Source organism: Carettochelys insculpta, chromosome 1 (assembly GCF_033958435.1).
Source record: "Carettochelys insculpta isolate YL-2023 chromosome 1, ASM3395843v1, whole genome shotgun sequence".
NCBI classification, from domain to species: Eukaryota; Metazoa; Chordata; order Testudines; family Carettochelyidae; genus Carettochelys; species Carettochelys insculpta.
This window is the reverse complement of record NC_134137.1, coordinates 311531645-311552329: the sequence shown is the minus strand read 5'-3', so window position 1 is coordinate 311552329 and position 20685 is coordinate 311531645. Positions and strand designations below refer to the sequence as shown.

General features: G+C 41.6%; 1 protein-coding gene across 1 annotated transcript in view; it reads left to right on the top strand.

The window, feature by feature from the left end:
- Window positions 1-1705: 1705 nt before the first annotated feature.
- MYRFL (myelin regulatory factor like) overlaps window positions 1706-20685 on the top strand; it is a 77883-nt gene continuing 58903 nt past the window's right edge. Inside the window, exons 1-2 of the mRNA XM_075004093.1 lie at window positions 1706-1751; window positions 16347-16437. Coding sequence (XP_074860194.1) covers window positions 1706-1751; window positions 16347-16437 — 137 coding nt within the window. The remainder of the gene's footprint in view (window positions 1752-16346; window positions 16438-20685) is intronic.

Sequence of the window (20685 nt, the reverse complement as noted above, 5' to 3'; positions counted from 1 at the left end):
TAAAGGTCTAGCGAATGTGACCTATGAAAAAAGGTTGAAAGAATTGGGTTTGTTTAGTTTGGAAAAGAGAAGATTGAGGGGAGACATGATAGCGGTTTTCAGGTATCTAAAAGGGAGAAATAAGGAGGAAGGAGAAAACTTGTTCTTCTTGGCCTCTGAGGATAGAGCAAGAGGCAACGGGCTTAAACTGCAGCAAGGGAGGTTTAGGTTGGATATTAGGAAAAAGTTCCTAACTGTCAGGGCAGTCAAACAGTGGACTAAATTGCCAAGGGAGGTTGTGGAATCTCCATGGCTGGAGATATTTAAGAACAGGTTGGATAGATATCTATCAGGGATGGTTTAGATAGTGCTTGGTCCTGCCATTGGGGCAGGGGGCTGGACTCGATGGCCTTTCGAGGTCGCTTCCAGTCCTAGTGTTCTATGATTCTGTTCTATTGTCATCTGCCCCCACCACCTCAAATCCAATTTCCTCTCTATTCTGTTATACATTTTATGGTAAAGAGACCAGTGTCTTCGGGAAAACTGGGCATATCCATGATTGGATGTAAAGGGGATATGTAATAGCAATTGTATAGTTGCTGCTTCTCCAATGAGCTTGACTTCTCTGCCCTTCTTGCATGTTTCTTCAGTTTGTGCTCAAACCTCAATATTCCAAGCCAAATGCTTTCAATATAATTATGGTACGTTTCCAGTTATGGCTTGGGTGTGAGAGGGAGAAAACTAAGAATGGCCATACTGGGTCAGACCAAAGGTCCATCTAGCCCAGTATCCTGTCTGCTGACAGTAGCCAATGCCAGGTGCCCCAGAGGAGGTGAACCAAAGACAATGATCAAGCAATTTGTTTCCTGCCATCCATCTCCCGCCTTTGACTAAAGGCTAGGAACCATACCTTAACACTTGCTAATAGCCATCTATGGACCTAACCTCCAAACTACTTGGCACATATACAGTGTTTTTCTGTCGCTCAAAAAATGAAGAAAGATGAAGTGGTGGTAATGCACTGCATGCAGGAGATCTTGTATCAGTTTCCAGCTCTCTTGCAGATTTTGTGTGACCTTGAGCGTGTTGCTTAATTTCTTTGCTTTAGTTTCACAACTGTAAAATGGGGTTGCCATTTCCCACAGGCATATTGTGAGGTTAAATTCATATTTACAAAATGCTCAAATGTAGTGCAGAGAACCATAAAAACCTCTAGATAATGCACAATTCCAGTCATCAGTGGTGTTTTTCTGTTGCATTAGATCATCTGTATCAATTTTCACCTATAATACTTTCTCAGTTACACATAAACACACCAGTGTGGAAGGACAAATGCAAGATAAGTAGGTTTTATTACCTTCTTGCTTGCGCATGTGTAGCTGTGGATGTTACTGGGGACAAAGGTTTTTGAAACAAGGAAGAAATTAGACACATTTTACATGGTTTTCCACATGAAGTAAAGAAAATATGCCTGCTACGATTTTCCTTCTCTTTCCAAGTTCTTCTCTGAATGTGATAGAAACTCTTTGTGCATTGCTTGGCATTAATTTTGAAAGAATCAACTTCCCTGGAGCAAAAACAATCTGCTGAAGACATGTTCTTTAGCAGCAGAATGACGTGATTATGAACATGGTCAAAACCACATCAGCTAGAAAAGAGAGGACAGTGCAACTGTTTGTGGTGTCCCTAAGCTTGTGAAGAGAAAAATACCTTCTACTTTTTTGCCATGGATGTGGTGGGAGAAAATGAAGCACTGCAGCAGTTCTTTGAAGGTAAGAGAACCTTTTCTGACATAGCTCAACAATTTCTGAAAGAGAAGTTATATCTGGCGGCATATATGCATTTATAAGACTGACAATATTATTTTCATTTGAATTTTTAGTTTGGGGAAGAAAATACATTGAAATACTAAATACTTGGGTAATTACCCAGAAGTTTAATGTAACAGACTGCAAGTGTAAATGAAGACTTATGACAGTAGAGCACTGGAATGATTCCTTTATGCTCTCCCTTTATAGAACAGAGATAGGAATAAAGACAGCCATGATCCCCAGGAGTTCCCAATGAGGAGTGATAAGAAGGAACATAACATAAGAACAGCCATATTGGGTCTGACCAAAAAAGGTCCATCCAGCTCAGTATCCTGTCTGCTGACAGTGGCAATGCCAGCTGCCCCAGAGGGAGTGACTGAAGAGGTAATGATCAAATGATCTGTGTCTTGTCATCCATCTCCAGCCTCTGACAAACAGAGGTGAGGGACACCGTTCCTTACCATCCTGGCTAATCGCCATTATTGGACCTAACCTCCATGAATATATCTAGCTCTTTTTAAAACTCTGTTACAATCCTGGCCTTCACAGCCTCCTCTGGCAAGAAGTTCCATAGGTTGACTGTGCTGTGTGAAGGACTTCCTTTTATTGGTTTTAAACCTGCTGCCTATTTAAATTCATTTGGTGTCCTCTAGTTCTGATATTATGGGAACAAATAAATACTTTTTCCCTGTTCACTTTCTCCACACCACTTATAGTTTTATATACCTCTATCGTATCTCCCCTTAGTTTTCTCTCTTCTAAGACGAAAAGTCCTAGTCTCTTTTTAATCTCTCTTCACATGGGGCCTGTTCCAAGCCCCTAATCATTTTAGTCATCCTTTTCTGAACCCATTCCAATGCCAATATATCTTTTTTGAGATGATGAATGTACCAGGGAATGGCTGGATCTCCTAGTAAATATCCTGAGTTCTTTAAGAAAACCCTCACGATATGGAGACATCCATGGAGCTTGAAAAGCATTCCTCCCTATCACAGAATGGGAGCCTAACCTTGCCTAGCTAGCATGGTATTTTTCTATTGAAGCTGATGGAACATCATTTTCATGGTATCTTCAGTCGGCTCGGAGGCCGCAATCTGATCTTCGGTTTTGTCTAATTTTCATCCCATAAACTTCTTGCCAGGTGTCTCACTGATTTCATCAGCCCGACACCATTACACTCTCACCTTTCCTCTTCTCCATCATAGTTACTATGTTTTAATATGGCCAAAGACAAATGTAAACATATAGGAGTAAAGAATGTAGGCCACACTTACGGGGTGGGGAACCCCAAAAAAGATGCTGAACGTGAGCTCCCAGTGTAATGTTCTGGTCAAAAGGGCTATTGTGATTATGGGATGCCTATGTGTGAATCTCAAGTGACTGTAAAGAGCTTGTTATGTTTCTCTCTTTGGCAGTGGCGCGACTGCCATTCTATGTCCAGTTCTGGGGCCCTCAATTCAAAAAGTGCTGTTAAGTGGAGAGAAGAGCCACAAGAAAAGTTAAAGCATTAGAAAACATGCCTTATAGTGATAGTTGGAAAGAGCTCTACCTATATAACTTCACAAAGAAGACTTGTAGGGGGAACAAATTTGGTAATGCACTCTTCAGTCTGTCAGGAGAAGGGATAACAGGATGACTGGGCAAATTCACAATAGAAATAGTGTGTACATTTTTTTAACAGTGAGGGTAATTAACCAGTAGAACGGTTTATGGAGGGAAATGTTTAAGTCATCTTCACTGCCGATTTCTAAATCAAGACTGGATTTTTCTAAAATGTACACACTAGGAATTATTTTGGGGAAATTTTATGGCCAATGTTGTGCAGGAGGTCGGACTACATGACCACAGTGATCCTTGCTGGCCGTGGAAACTATGAATATTCTTATTCTTTTGTTTATGTAATCAAACCTAATTTCTCAAGCCTTGTACTGCTGATGGCAACCTATTCAAAATGGCTATTTTGTTTAGATGAAGGACAAAATCCAAAGCTACTTCCTATTTTTCTTCCCTGCATTTAACTGTCGATGTTTCTACTTTTAGAACAGTATGTTTTGTTTTGTTCTTTAAATTTTGAATTGGCTTGGATATTTGTTTGCACTGCAGTTACTCCGATGTAAGTATTCTTGACCTGAAACTAAATCTCAGTGTAATATAAAAAGCTTCATCCAGTGCATTAATTTACTTTGTTAATAAATGTAGATCTTCCATTGCCCTGTATTCCATTTATAAGCTAAGCAGTTCATACTGTTAATGTGGATCAGCGAAAAATATATAGGAACTGAAAGTTAAACTGTCTCTTCTCTTTGCTTTCAGAAAGATACAATTTTGCATTAAACAAACTGGTGGGTTTCCAACAAACCCTTTACTAAGTAAATGTTAAACATTTACCAAATCGGGAACTTAATCTGGGGGGCCTGATCTAAACTGTGTCTAAGCAGGCAGGAAATACCTGCAGAGCATGCCAGAAAGGTTACTTCCAAAGAATGGATTTAGGAGAACTATGAAGCATAAGGTGGTGACTTTTAATGCAGCAGAAGAATTTCACCCTGGCTACATTTACACTACATTTCTCCTTCGAAAGAGGAGTGCAAATGTGGGAAATCAAAAATGCAAATGAAGTACTGATTTACAAATCTTGCACATCATTTGCATAATCTTCTCCAATTGCTTTTTTGGAAGAGACTTTTTTGGGGGTAAAAAAGCCTAGACAGGGTTCTTTGGTGGGGGGGAACCGTTTTTCAAAAGCACCCTAATTTTTTTCAGGAATAAGGATTATTTTGAAAACTGGTTTTTTTTTCAATTTGTTTTTTGAAAAAAAAATCTAAATTGCTTTTTTTTTTAAAAAAATAACTCTTCCGAAAAAGCGATTGGATGAGATTCTGCAGATGAAGTGCTTCATTTGCATTTTTGATTTCCTTTATTTGCACTCCTCTTTCAAAGGAGGAATGTAGTGTAGATGTAGCCCCAGGAGAATTCCAGCAACTCTTTCAGAAGGTCCAAAGTCTTTAGCTATAATAACTAAAGATTTTAACCCTTTTACTACAGTAGATGTGTGTGTGTTCAGGAAACTAAATGAAAGTTGTTTTTTTTTTCTGAAAATTAATGTCAAGTAACAAGATGAAGTTTCAAACATTTTGAAAAGTGTTGTTCCTCTAAGTAGATAGAGTTAGTAGCATACTGTTGTAATATAGATGTCATATGGAGCAGAGATGGTGAAAATTCCTGGCCACAGTCAGTGTGTCAGGGTTACAAACAGCTTAATAATCTTGTCGTATGGCAAGAGCTGGGGTTCAGAGGCCAGTGCCTACTTTAAAACCACAAGTCAAGCACAAAATGGGGCCAAGAAGTTAGCTGGATTTTGCTTCAGCATATAGTGCATTTGTCACTTTCACTACATATGAGGTCAACTAGTATTCTGTTTGTTGTGGGTTTTCATACCACACACATCACCATGTTATCTGAGATAATTCCATTAGAGCAAAAAGGCTTACACCTCTGTCACATATTATTTGTTCTCTCTTGTTCTTTCCAAAGAGAGAAACGGTGTGTTTAGTGAAGTGTTGTTTTTTTTCTTCAGTTGTTAAATTTATCTGTTGCTGTGTATGTGTGCTGGTGACAGCAAGGTCTAAGAAATGCGCTTTGCACTTGGCACAGAAGGTGGTGAGGTTTGTCATGGTCCTTATTTCCAGGGGGCAATTCATTGCACACATTCAGACCATCTCCAGGGGGAGTTCCTCCCTCTGACAGCTTTACTCCTGTTGTTGAGAATTCCATCCTGTCAGAGGAGCTGCTCAATTGACTGAGAACCTTTATCAAGGAGATTTAGGTGATGTTTCTTGGGACAGGCCACAACACACTTTCAAGGTGAAGACAGACTGTAAACTGGATTCTACGGAAAGCCAGCGGAGATTGCAGGGAACAGGTCTTATATGCTCACAGTGGCCTGTGTTGCTGAAGAAATATCAAAATGCTGCAGCACTAGTTGGAGTTTTCTAAGTGCTGAAGGCTCCATGCCCACGCACTTCATATTGTTGTCCTCCCACTTAGAGATGCACAAGGCACAAATAATGGAAGTCTGATCTTCATCTGTCAGAATGGGCCAGAGATTCCCAGGCAACCAGAGATAGTAGAGAACACTACTCACAGCTGTTGTGATGGAAGAACTCAGTGTCAATGAGAAATCCAGGAGTGTGACCAGTGACTTCAAATCAGCATTCAGGTCTGTGGCCTAAAATAATAAAATCATAAGGCCATACAAAGAGCAGTTAACTTAGAAGATTATAATCACTTTCTTTGATTTATATGTGGCCAACCTTATATATTGTCCTCTGCAATTAGTCATGGTAGCTCCAGAATGCTGGCTTAAAAAGATACTAATCTGCATCGTGTTCAAAAGACGTAAATGCTACATGCTTCAGTGCTGAGTTTTGGAATGGGCTAGTGACTACATGGATGTTTTCAGGCTTATTCCAGTTCATGGGCACAAAGAGAACTGATTTATGAAGTTTCCCACGGGTTTATCATTTCTGTTAGTATATAGTGACATTCAGTAGGAGGGGAGCCAGAGCCTACCACCAAGGGAAGTGACTCGTAGACTAGGAGAAAAATTTATTCCTGTCAAAATTATAAAAAGCTATATGTAACAGAAAACCAGACATAGACTATTAATTCCAGTTGCCTCTATTTGATGTTGCCAGCTGTTGACTAGAGGACAAGTAGGATCATTGTTTGCATAATGGCTTGCCAATCTGACCTAAGAATATCTAGGTTTGCCCTCTGCCCCAGGCCACAGCTATGGGGTAGCTCTAGAGCTCTTATCTGGAGGCAGGTTGCAGGACCTGTAGAACTGTATGGACACTGCAAGTGATGTAATAGAAGCACAGAATTTATTACACTTAATAATGGGGTTTACAGTCAAATATCTAGAGTGGTTACATACATACTAATTCACTTGGATTAGCTATATAAAACCAGTATACAGTACAAATATACCTAGACAAACACCATACTCGCATGCCTGCCTGATGGATTCGAGGAGTTGAAAGCCCAGCCTCCTTCCAAAGGTGGTGAGATGCAACACACTGTTAGATCAGAGCAAAACTTGCAAACAAAACACTGGTCCTTGTAAAATAAAAGAGCATGAACAGAGAGAACCGAAAAAAGACTTCCAGCGAGAGAGAGAGCAGAACCTGTCAGCTGTGGGGTTTTATAGGTTGCCCTATTGCCCTATGTCGAGTTAGCTCAACCTTTCAAAGCCAAAACTGGACTTACGTATCTTAAGATTTTCAAGTATACACATACGTCTTTGGGGAATGGCACTGCCCCCACTTTTGAATATGCATAAGAAACCACGTTGCAGCCTCATTAATAACCTCCAAAAATGGGCACAGGTGTAAGATATGAAGTAACAGCCTCAGAGACCTTGGCCTTTACTTTGCAATAAACTGAATGGTTGATCCGCCAGGGCCATAACATCTTGGCACCACAGAAGGTTACAAAAAAAAAAAAAAAAGGGCTGTTAGCCAGCTAAACTGAAGTCTGGGAATGCAGATGCGCTCTTCCTTATCTATACCTGTCTCGAACTGTCCAGCCACTCACACCTATCTAGCTCAAGCTAATGTCTTACAGAGTATGATCTCTTAGGCCTCTTGCATTACTGTTAAAATGGAATAATAGTGAAAGGTGAAAGAAATATCAGGTAATAGCACATAATATAGGTTTAAGCTACAAGAATAAAGTAGTTGGATGGCAGCCTGCTCTTGGCTCTATGCTAGTGTTGACTACTGAATATGACAGAGGGAAAAAAAAACAAGCTAAGGCCTTTATGATAGGGATAGTTCAGTGCTTAGAGCATTAGTCTTATAAACCCAGGGTTATGAGCTCAATTCTTGAGGGGGTGGGGTCTTTCAAGGGCCAGGTGTAGGTTTAAAAAAAACATCAGGGATGATGATAGTCCCTGGCATGAATACAGGGGACTGCACTTGATGACCTCTCAAGGTCCCTTCTAGCTCTATGAGATATGTATAAGTTGAATCACATGATAAATGGATGCTGTTACATGCAAAACTAGCCAGTGATGCAGCTGTCTTGGACTATTCTAATGAACAAAGATAGAATCACAAGTAAAAATTGACTCTTCTCTAGGTAGTAGGGAGCTTAGATAGTCTTTAATTTCAGATTAACGTACCAGAGAGAGAGAGAGAGAGAACTATCTTCACCCAAATTCAACTCTGATTTGTTGGAACACCAGTTATTTTTGTAATTTCATCTTTTTAAAAAGTCATTAGCATGGGATGCTATTCCCATGACTCCAGATTGCCACAAAATGATAGCCAGGAGGTAAGTGTTTAGAAGGGTGGTTCTCAATCTTTCTGGACTACATTTCAAAGTTGGACTTGTCTTACATGCCCCTAGCTTCACCTCACATAAACTTACAAAATCAGACATAAAAATACAAAAATGCCACAGCACACTATTATTGAAAAAAAACCACTTATTTTCACCATAAAATTATAAAACCCATCAGTTGGAATATAAATATTCTACTTACATTTCAGTGTACGATATACGGATCCATATAAACAAATCACTGTAATTTTAGTTTGTATGAACATTGCCTGTACTTTTTCTGTAGCTTGCTGTGAAACTAGGAAAGTACCCAGATGAGTTGATATAACCCCTGGGAGACCTTCAAGTACCGTGAGGTACACATACCTGAACAGAGAACCACTGGCTTAGAATGGCCACTAGCATCCCTAGCACAGGGGGGGTAGCTCTGTGGTTTGAGTATTTGCTTGCTAAACCCACTCTTGTGAGTTCAGTTCCTCAAGGAGGCTATTTAGGGATCTGGGGCAAATAGGTTTCAAAAAAAGATGGTGCTTGGCCCTGCCAAGAGGGCTAGGGGACTGGACTCCCTGACCTCCCAAGATCCCTTCTAGCTCTATGAGATGCATATGGCCACATGCTATTATATTATAGTAGTTTATTTACTGCACTCCTGCTTTGTTCCATGTGAGGGTTTAGTAAAAATGTTTGAAATGTTATCAAAATATGTTAATTTTATGTGTAATAGAGAAAATCTTCATAACCATCCACTCTTTTTCAAAGAAAGCTTTCAGTAATATATTTAACAGCAGCACTGATTTGAAAAAAAAAACGATATATGCAAATTCTGGAACTCGTAATCTTTCCAACATGATTATACTCATAAAAGTGATACTGTGATAATATACTTGGGGAAATGCCATTAATTCTAGACCCTCAAAGCTGAAAGGGACCACAAAGGTCAGTTTATCTAATCCTTGACAAGGTCTAAACCATCCAGATTGCTATCCAGTCTTTTTGAAAACCACCAGTGAAAGAGATTCCACTGGGTAGTTTGCAGAGGTGGAAAAAGTACTCAAAATTATTTGAGTACAAGTACAGCTACTGGGGAAGGGGGTGTACTTAAGTACAAGTCACCACTGTTCCTCTGGAAAACTATTTGAGTAAAAGTACCCCCCCCACCACATCACATCATATCTTGATTGTACTCAAATACACAGAAGTGAAAGCAGCTGCACTTTTACTCAAGTAACTTTTTGGGTACTTTTTTCACCTCTTGTTTGTTCCATTGTCCTAGTGGTCTCAAAATTAGGAAGATTTTCCTCAGATCTGTTCTGCTGTAATTTGAACCCTTTGCCTCTTGTCTTGCCCTCTGAGGCAAGAGAGAACAATTTTTCTCCATATCTTTTAAGATAGCCTTTCAAGTAGTAGAACACTGTTATCATATTTCCCCTTAATCTCATCTTGTGCAGACTGAACATGCCCAGTTCCTTCAGCCTTTTCTTGTGTTGCTTGTTTTCTATCTCCTTGATCATCTTTGTCACTTGCTTCTGGATTGCTTTGCATTTCTCTACCTCCTTTCTATATGGTAGTGACCAGAAAGGATGCCACACTTCAGCTGAGGCATAGTCAGTGCAGAACAGTGTGGTACGAGCACCTCTCATGACGTTTATGCTGTGTCTCTGTTAATGCAACCCAAAATTTATTTTTTTTGCAACAGCTGACTAATGTTGCTGAGATTGTGATCCATCACAGCTCCCAGCTCCTTCTCTGCAGTGCTGCTGCCAAGCCAGTTATCTTCTGTTCTGTATTTATGCATTTCTTTTTTCTTCCCTACGCATAGAACCTACTTTGCGTTTGTCATTACAGAATTTCATTTTCTTGTCTATAGCCCAGTTCTCCAATTTATCAAGATCCCTCTGAATTTGACTCTATCCTCCAACAATAACGAGAAATCCTGTGGCACCTTATAGATGAACAGATTCATTGAAGCCTAAGCTTTCATGGGCAAAGACCCACTTTGTCAGATGCATCTGATGAAGTGGGTCTTTGCCCTCAAAAGCTTAGGCTCTAATAACTCTATCAGGTGCAACAGGACTTCTTGTTGTTTTTGCAGATATAGACAAACACAGCTACCCCTCTGATAATATCCTCCAAAGTGTTTGCAGCTCACGCCCAGCTTTGTATCATCTGCAGATTTGATTGGTATGCTCTCTATTTCTATATCTGGGTCATTATTAAAGTGGTAAGTAATACTGAAGTCACAACAGGTCCTTATGGAACCCCACTTGAGCTCTCCCTCCAATCTGACGTGATTCCATTAATAGTCACTCTGGCTGCATCTAGATTCAGTCTGGCTGCTGGCAGTATGATGCAAATGAGGGCTCACGAAATTGCAAACAGATGCTTATTTGCATATTTGTGTGGCTCATTCGCAAATTTGTGGCAGAAAACAAGCAGTATAGATGTGGGTCTGCCAGCAAAAACCTCGTCTGTCACCAGCCCCTTATCCCTGATTTTTTTTCAGGGATAAGGGGCTGGTAACAGAGGGGGTTTTTGCCGGCAGAACCACATCTACACTGCTTGCTTCCTACTGTGAATATGCAAATGAGCCACACAAATATGCAAATGAGCATATTTGCAATTTCGTGAACCCTCATTTACATCATGCTGCTGGCAGTAGGACTGAATTGAGATACAGCCTCTTTGTATGTGGTTGTTTAACCAATTGTGTGCACTTAATGGTAGTTCTACCAAATCCACATTTCTCCCTGGCTCTATGGCAGGCGGATGGAGACTTGGGAAGCTTGGAAGATTGAGAGCGTGGCTTTTCAGTAGCCTGTCCGGTGGCATTGACTCCCAAGCTCCTGGCTCTGAGAGGGTTTCCTGCTTCCCTTCAGTCCTCAGGGAAGCTGAACAGGGAGCAGTGGCTGTACTGTAGCTCACTTGATGGGCTGTCCAGAACCTGGGAGCCAGGGTTTCCATGGCTCTCCATCTCCCAGGCCAGTGAGGTCTTTGAGCTAACCACTTCCCAGGAACTGGGGAGCCAGCTGCCCTGGAGTCTGAAAAGTTTGGGGTCTCTGACTCTGGAACACTTCATGTGATTGGGCTGTCCCAGAGCTTTTGACTTTGGAAGCCTGGAATATCCAGGCAGAGGTCTGTTGGAACCCTGCCTGAGTTCCATCTAAAGTTAATGAAAATGAAACATCTCTCCACTAAACATTCCAGTTTCGCTGAACTGGCCAGTCCCAATGAGGAAATGCTGAGGTTTATTTCTTTATGTCTATATCTACTTTTCTCAGGGCACAGTTCTATGCTTCTAACTTTAATCAGCACTGACCACTCAGGGCCAGATCCTGTAAATCAGCATACCTCCACTGGATGTAGCACTCAGTCAAGAATCTGAAGGCTGAGTTGTGTTGTGGCTTGCACACCATCATCTGTAGTAAAGATTCTGCAGTTGGAACTTTTCTAGAATTCTTGAGAAGAATCCAGCTTTCTGTCCCACTGTTGCATTGGCTTCTCACTAAGTTAAAAAGCAGTACTGTGGTATACTAGGGCATGGTCCAAGGCTAGTGAGGAGTTATAATTCTACCCTGCAACCTTGGATGCCATAAAATGCCTAGCCATAGTACCTCTCACACGAGGCACACACACAAACAGACTCCCAACATGCAAGCCACATCAAGTGGCTGCAGGTAACTGCAGCATGTCAGATATACCCTGGCTCTCACCAGTCTTGGTGATGCCTCAGGGTGACCCCAACATCACCTCAGTCCCAGGTGTTTTTCAACAAATGTATGTCCTGGACTGCCCAGACCTCTTCTGCATAGTCAAGTGTATTAAGTCTGTTATTCCTAATGGAAAAATATTCTGTTTTATGACCTTAATTACCTTGACACTTCAGTTTAAACACACTGACTGCATCTACACTAACAAGTTCTTTCAAAAGTTCCTTTGAAAGACCAAGCTCTTTCAAAAGATCCCACAGGGCATGTACACACACAGCGTGTTCTTTCAAAAGTAATCAAAAGAATGTGTCACTTCTTTTTAAAGCGCTCCTCCGTTCCTGGCTCAGGAAGAGCACCTCCTTTCAAAACAATCTTTTGGAGTTTTAAAAAAAAAACAACACTATGTTCAGGTACTCTGTGAGTTGCTCTTTCAAAAGAGCAGTCCTCCATGGTGCCAGCTAGCTGGTGTGTGGAGATGCCCTAGCAGTGCTAATGGAGCTCTATGCTCCCTGCATCGGGCTGCATTTAAGGATGCAGAGACCCAGACACCCCATGGCAGGAAGCTGAGTGTGCTGGCAGCAGCAAAGGCACAAGCCTCCTGCAGCATGGCCTCAGAGCAGCCCTGGAGCGGACAGTGCCGCTCCACGGTAGCAATGGCCAGGAGCCGCGAGACCTCGAGAGGCCTCCCAGTGAGCGGGTCAAGGGCTCACAGGAGCCCACCTGGGGCACCAAAAAACAGGCCCTGTTGTGGTTGGAGCCAGAGCCCAGGACCTCCGTGGCATTTGGGGGCATGAGGAGGTCCTGCTCAAGACCACCAGCAGATACTAGAATGCCCCTGGTTTTGCCTGGCTGGTAGTGGCCTGGCCACCTGAGGACACCCTGCCCGCATGCAGGAGAAGGTCTGCTCCAAGGTCAAGGAGCTCAGGCATGAGTAAGTCTGGGCCTGGGATGTAGCCAGATGGTCAGGGGCAGGACCTGCCCCTTGCCCCTATTTCCGCAAGCTGGACAGCCTTCCTGGAGCCAAGGAAACTGCTCCCCCCAGCCCATCATGGTTCTGGACACCACCGAGCCTGAGCCAGAGCCCTAGACAGAGGCAGAGGAGCAGCCTGGAACTCCCCTCCCACCCCTGAGATGGCGACAGACCAGACCTCTAATGAGAAGGGATCCACTGATTGGGATGCTCATCATCACCTTCCACTGTGGTCCTCCAGCCTGGCACCTTCAGCCGGGGCCTACCCTGAATTTCTCATGGGCCCCTCCAGTAGGTATCCCAGGGAGTGAGGAGGGTGCATCTGCCTCCACTACCACTGGAAGTGGGTCAGCCACATGGCCATCAGCCCCAGTCTGGACACACTCTGGATGGCCGCACCTTCCAGCCCACAGACACAGCCGCCGGCAACACACAGCATCCGCTCCCATGGACAGCATTGGCAGCTGCATACCCAGGGAGTGGGTGGAGGGGCCAAACTGTGCCCAGCACCTGACCCAGCCATGTGGGGACCCCTCAGTGCCTGGGATCCCCCAGGGCTGTCGGGTCATCAGACAGGAGGATGGGGGGCTGTCCACAGGGGTTGGAGAGCATGGCCTTCAGGGCTGGGCTGTAAGACACCTCTCTCGCTCCCCTTCTGCCCTTACAGCTCCACAGTCGAGTGCCAGGCGAGTCCTGCATGGCTGCCCTTCACCAGCAGAATGCTATCTTGAGAGACTGGATGGTGCTGGAGCAGGCCAACGTGGCCTGGCAGCAGGAGGCCTGGGCCGAGGTGGTGTGGCTCTGCACATCCTCACCCAGGCCATTGCGGACCAGCTGCCCACCCCAGCTGCCCCTCCCACTCTCCCTGCTGCTGCCTGACATCTCCCCCCAGTGCCACGTGGGAACTTGCACACTGGGTTGTGGCCAGGGCAGGCCCCACTGAGCCAGCCTCCCTCTGCACCCTCCCATCTCAACTTTTTATTGTTTCTCCTCCTTTGGAAAAACATTTCCAGCTGAGACCCAGGAGACAAGGAATTGATGTGGAAGGATGTTCCCTGCTGTTTTTCACCTGTTTAAACTACCTTTGTTTTTCCTACATGCTTGGTGCTATTGTTTTCTTTTTAAATGCAATTACAACAAGCACACTTTCCTTCCTTTATTTAAAATAAATATGACTTCTGCCTGGGCATGGCGATGGGTTTTGGAACATATGTTAATAATGTCATACAGGGAAATCATATAACTTCACATACAGTGTTGCCACACAGATTTTATCAGACCAATACTGACCAGAAAATTACATTTTCAGATGATACTTTTCAAGGTGTGTTTTTCACAAAGATTGCAATAACATGTAGGGTGTAAGCCCAAAGGTGTTGTCCATCAAATACAAACTTGTTTTGTCACTCAGATAAGCTAATATTATTCCAAACACCTTTTAAAAATGTGTGTGTTCCATTCTTGAATCTCTTCAGATCAGTTCTGTGTTTCTAGATTGCTGCAAGTGTGGAGTTGCAAATATTTTAACAGAATTTTTGCTAGTTACAGAAAAAGTGTTTAGTCTTCACAGGTGGAAATAAAGAATAATTTCTACTTAAATAAGGAATTGGAAAATGGAGGGGAAAAAAAGGATGACTGAGGCAACTCTTTCCTCTAAACAGGAAAGTCTCATTTGAGACATATTAGGAAAGACAGATGCCAAGTTCATCCTCTGAGGAAAAAACATTGAGGGTACAGTAAGTCTGGGAACAGGCACTTTTATGACCTTGACTGTCCTTTTAAAATGTTCATGTTTAATCTGTACACTGAAGTGGTTGCAAAACACTTTTGTTCTATATTTATCATACTTAAAATGTTCATGATTCCTGTTGGGTTTCGCTTTTTATAATTTGACTGTGGTGAAAGAAGTAATGTTGATCACACCTCTTCAAACTCTTCTCTATTACCTGTTGTCCTGAAGGCAGTAAAGCAAGGATTCTGTAACAAACAAAGGTAATGCCATTTTGGTAATGAGTGAGTGTGTCCTAAATACACATTTCATAAATTACGTAGTGATCCCAAAACTACTTAGTAGTGGGAAGTAATGCTGCAGGAAGGTGCTGGCAGGTGCATAGAAAGGAGTTGTGTAACCCGACAGATGCAGATTTGGGTGTTTGCAGTTAAATGATGTCCAAAGTTACTAGCAGAAAGCCATCCCAGGCTGAGAAAAGAAAAAAAGTAGAGCAGAATGGAACTTAATGGCATAGCCATTTCCACTTGCAGGTGTGTTGTCCATGAAGCCTTATTTATAGAGTATTTATTATAAAACCAGAAAGGCCACAAAGTATTTTAAAATGGAAGATTGTTTATCTTTGTAGGGAGTTCCTGCTGACTTTTTCAAAAGTTCTGGTTATAGACCTTCTAATCATAAACATCCATTTACAGCCATCAGTTACTAAGCAACAAAGGACAAAGTACTGAACCTTTCCACTCATTACTAAATTCTGTGGGTTAGTGCCCTAGTCTTGTAAAGAAAACATGAGGAAGACAACACCTAACATCAGATTTCTAATATTTGTTCTGTTCTTCTAAGAAGTTAAACCCATTCAAAGGAAAGCGGAGTTTGTGTTTCAAAGGATTTCAAAGCCAGTTAGCCAGCCCGAGGCTAGTAAAAGGAGCAGCATTTTAGAACACCTAACCTCCAAACCAATGACTTTCTACTGATCCCAAGAAGCAGTTGACTGTGAAATGAAATATTTTTCAATACATGTACCCATATTTATCCACTTGACGCTTAAGTTTCATTGAATGATATATGCAACTCATGGTTCTCGAAGTGTGATGTGAAGAAAACTTTTCACATCTAGAGCTGTTTTGTCACCCATTGCACACTATTCCATGCTGTCCCACTACTTTCTGCAATTCCCATCCCTTCTGTCACATTGGCTGCATCTACACTATAAGCAGTCCTTCGAAAGAAGTTTTTCCAGAAAAGATCTTCTGAAAATACTTCTTTCAAAGGATCATGTCCACACACAAAAAAGTGGTTCAAAAGATTGATCCACTCTTTTGATAGAGAATGTCCACACAGCCCTCACTCTTTCGAATGAATGGGCCAGGGATCAAAAAATCCGGCACCATGATGACTGCCCTTCTGCAAGAAGGGCCCATAGAGCATCTACGTGTTTGCCTTTTTCCGAAAGATTCTTTCAGAAAAAGGCACTCTTCCTCATCTGGGAGAGAATGAGGACTGCCAGAAAAAGGGCCATGTTCTTTTGATTTCCGATCGAAAGTGTGTGTTTTGTGTGTAGCCAGTCCATGGGTTTTTTTCGAAAAAGGTCTGGCTTTTTCTAGTGTAGATGCAGCCGTTGAGCTAGATTTACGCATGAAAATGTAGTGCTTCTATCATGAGTTTTATCTGAAGACGAGGCAATGTGGTTGTCTTTTGTACACATGAGAAAACAGGTATTTGCATGTGTTGAAGTGTGGCGTATATTAGGATTTGCGGGAACTGTGGCCTGAACATCAAGCTTTCTTTGTTTTTAACTGAAGGACAAGATGTGCATGGAGCTCTGGAGAATGCTATGGTGGATACAAGTATGTTAGAAGAATTCCTTGGCAGTGACTTGGAATTTGGAGCCTTGTAAGTATTAGCAATGAGAACAGATCTAGTTAACACACTTGTTGGGTTCTGTTATCCTGACACTGCTACCGTCTGAACACAATCACCCCTGAAGTCCCATTCGAATCTGTGTTCTGCAGACAGTAACTTGATCAAGCAGGAGCCCTGATCCTTTCTTAAAGCTATATGGCTTGAAAAAAAAGTGGGAAATGGTAACTGAAATGATTTTCTTATGAAGCACAGTAGATTAAAAAGCCTCAGTCTGCAGCTTCAAAAATAACAAGCAGCCATGTGACCCCTGAGACTACATGAGCTGAACTTTCATGGGTAAAACCCACTTCCTCAGATGAATGGAGTGGAAAACAGAATCTAGGGTTTATATAGCAGTGAGGGAAGGAAGAAAGAATGAGTGGGGGTGAGGAGGGGAAGGGATACCAGGGATAGGACTGCAAATTTACTATGGACCACAAATCTATCAGACCTTAAAACTGGCAGATATTTGTCATTAAATACAAAATAATAATATTCAATGCCTGAAACCTGCCAACACATGCTCAAAGAATGTTTGTCGGAGAAGGGTGCATAAAACCTCACATTCTCATTCTGGGCATATTCATGCACAGCACAGATTTATAATCACAGAATCATAGGGCTGGAAGGGACCTCAGGAGGTCATCTAGTCCAGCCCCCTGCTTCAAGCAGGATCAACCCCTACTAAGTCATCCCAGCCAGGACCTTGTCCAGCTGGGACTTAAAAACCTCAAGGGATGGAGAATCCACCACCTCTCTAGGCAACGCATTCCAATGCTTTACCACCCGCCTGGTGAAGAAGTTTTTCCCAATATCTAACCTACACCTCTCCCTCTTCAACTTCTGACCATTACTCCTTGTTCTGCCATCTGACACCACTGAGAACAGTTTCTCACCCTCCTCTTTAGAGCTCCCCTTCAGGAAGTTGAAGTCTGCTATTAAATCACCTCTAAGTCTTCTCTTCTGTAAACTAAACAAGCCCCAATCCCCCAGCCTATCATCATAGGTCTTGTGCTCCAGACCCTTAATCATTTTTGTTGCCCTTCGCTGAACCTGCTCTAGCAAATCCACATCCTTTTTATACTGGGGGTCCCAAAACTGGACACAATATTCCAGATGTGGCCTCACCAGTGCCGAATAAAGAGGAATAACTATTTATCTAGATCTGCTCGAAATGCTCCTCCTAATGCACCCCAGTATGGTGTTAGCTTTCTTGGCTACAAGGGCACACTGTTTACTCATATCCAGCCTTTCATCCACCATAACCCGTAGGTCCCTTTCCATCATGCTGCTGCTGAGCCAGTCGGTCCCCAGCCTGTAACAATGTTTGGGATTCTTCCACCCCAGGTGCAGGACTCTACACTTCTCCTTATTGAACCGCATCAGATTTCTTTTCGCCCAATCCTCCAATTTAGCCAGGTCCCTCTGGATTCTCTCTCTACCCTCCAATGAATCTACCTTTCCCTCTAGTTTTGTGTCATCCGCAAACTTGCTGAGGGTGCAACCCAGTCCCTCATCCAGGTCATTAATAAAGATGTTGAATAACACCAGCCCCAGAACCGAGCCTTGCGGCACTCCACTTGAAACAGACCGCCATCCAGATATTGAGCCATTGACCACTACCCGTTGGGCCTGCCCATCAAGAGTAGGTTATTACTGACTCATTTTCAATCATGAATTATGAAAAACTTTATCTCAGCTCACAGGAAAATAAAAATAAAAATATAAGCACTGATCTACTTGGGTATTTATGGTCTTAGTTTTTATTTGCTAAGCATATAGAAAGAACCAGATTACAGATTATTAAATCTCCTTCAAAATGAGAGTTTCACTTCTCATAACAACATTGCCTTGCCAGGTAAGATATTAAATAGAAAAAAAATCTACAACATATCTACTACCATCACTAATCTATAACAGATACATTATTCTATACCTGTAGGTAACTGCTATATAAATATGTAACTTAGATATTTATGTGCAAAATAACATGTAAAATAAAATAAAAATAAAATGTATAAGCTTTTGAGGCTTAACATATTTTAACCATAATGAACTATCACAATGTTTTCTCATTATATTGTCAGTTCAATAACTAGTCAGATTTCTATAACTACAATTACAGTTCTCTGTACTGAAGCATAAAAACCAGAAAAAATAAAATCTTATGGCAAAACCCATATAAATCCACATAAAGAGCCCTGGCATATTTAAAATATAGGGAAAAGAAAATTATACACAATTCTGTTTGAAGAAATAAATTAATGTAATTTTTCTGTTTTTTTTTTTTAAATGAGGATACTCATGTTATTAAGAAGGAGCAAGGAAACAGCACTGGGGCTATGTCTACACTACAGTTATTTCAAGATAATAGCCGTTATTTTGAAATAACTTTGCTAACGTCTACACTACACACAAACTATTTTGGAATAAATTGGAAACAGTGAGTGTGTCATTTCGAAATCAGTAAGCCTCATTGCAAGAGGAATAGTGTTATTTTGAAATAAGCCATAATTGCGTCCAGTGGCATTATTTTGAAAAATAGTCGTGCTGTGTGCCAGGAAATGCTATTTTAAAATAGCTGGGTGCTATTTCAATATACATTTTGTGCGTAGCAGTATTACTTCAAAGTAAGATATTTCAAAATACCTGTTTCAAAATATCGTATTCGAAATAACTCTGTAGTGTAGAGGCAGCGTAATACAGCAAACATCATGCATAGTGCAGTGACTGTGAAAACCAAACTTACATTTTTAAATGATCTTTAGGAGCAGTGCAGGGAAAAACAAAAAGTACAGTAAACTCTTTCATATCCAGTAGCTCCAGCACCAGGAGGTTGCCGGATATTGAAATATTCTCGATAATCATGAGGTATACCTAGGAATGCATAACACTAAAGAAAAACAAGATTAGATATTAAGAAACAAATGAAAAAGTATGCAGAGTGCTTTATTTACCAGCAACAGTAGTACTGTACACTGTAAACTTACAATGCATTTACTGTATTTGTTTGTATTTATTTTCACTATACTGTATTTATGGGAAATGTAACTAAAATTTACCTATGGTTAAAATGCCAGTTATTTGAGAGTTCTAGATGATAGAATGCTGGATATGAAAGAATTTATTGTACAAGCTTACCAAGTTCCTATTAAAATAATGAGTGCCGTGGAAGTTCCACTTTTCTCCTTTTGCATAGTGAAGCTGAAGCAATTTGTAGTTTTTTCCAACCATTTTCCATAGTAAAGGCTAAAGGTGGGGGAGGGAGTGAAAAGTAAAATGTTGAGATTTTGTTCCCCAAGTGGATATGTAGTGGTTGTACCAAGTTCTGATACAAGTTCATTTCAAATATATATTTTTTTCTTAAAACACAAAGTGGTAGTTTTTTCAACTTGAATCTAGTTTTCTTCCTCCTTCAATGACTATTTATTAGCCTCCTCTGAGAATGTTTAAAATATATTGTTGGACTTTCATTTGAAATATTTTAATCTAAACAGAAACTAGGTGGATACATGAGGCAGTGTTTGAAACCAGGAAACATGCATGCAGTAGATAGGAGGGAAGTTGCAGGCTTCTTGAAACAAAAGCTTGAAAAGAAGAGCCAACCTCTCCAGCTGAGAGCTGGAATATAGGCCATGCTGACTGGGCACACGGGGACACATCATACACTGTCCAGTGGGTCACACACACAGCTCTTATTTCCCTTAGGGAGGAAAAATTGGTTTTGTAAGTGAGCTGTGAGACACTGGCTCGCCGAAGGGAGATAGATGGGTAGCTTCTTTCTCAAGCTCTGAGCCATGCTTTGCACCGTGTTCTTTAGCTCTCCCTTGACAACTGCTCTGAACTTGAAATGAAACTACAAATAAACCAAATAACTTCATCAATAAAATAAGCTTATGTGACTAAAAGGAAACAGTCTACAAACATCTCTCAGTGGTGACATTTCAAATCAGAAAGTTATGCAAAGAACTCAGACTTTCTCAGAGTCCTCTACAGCAGAATTTCCTTCCATTTATCTATGATGCCTCCTCTCTAGGAGGTTACAGATCCCAGAGCACTCTCTGTAGCTCCAAGCCAGTAGTAGGCTGTCAAGGTTCTGATGTCCAAACTATTTTGAGTCATTGCTGAGTGCATAATTGCTTCCTTACAGTTGTACAATGATGCTTAACTCATCACTCTAACCAAGAAACCGGGAGTTCAAAAGGTGATTTATTAAACGGAGTTGGTGCAAAAACTGAC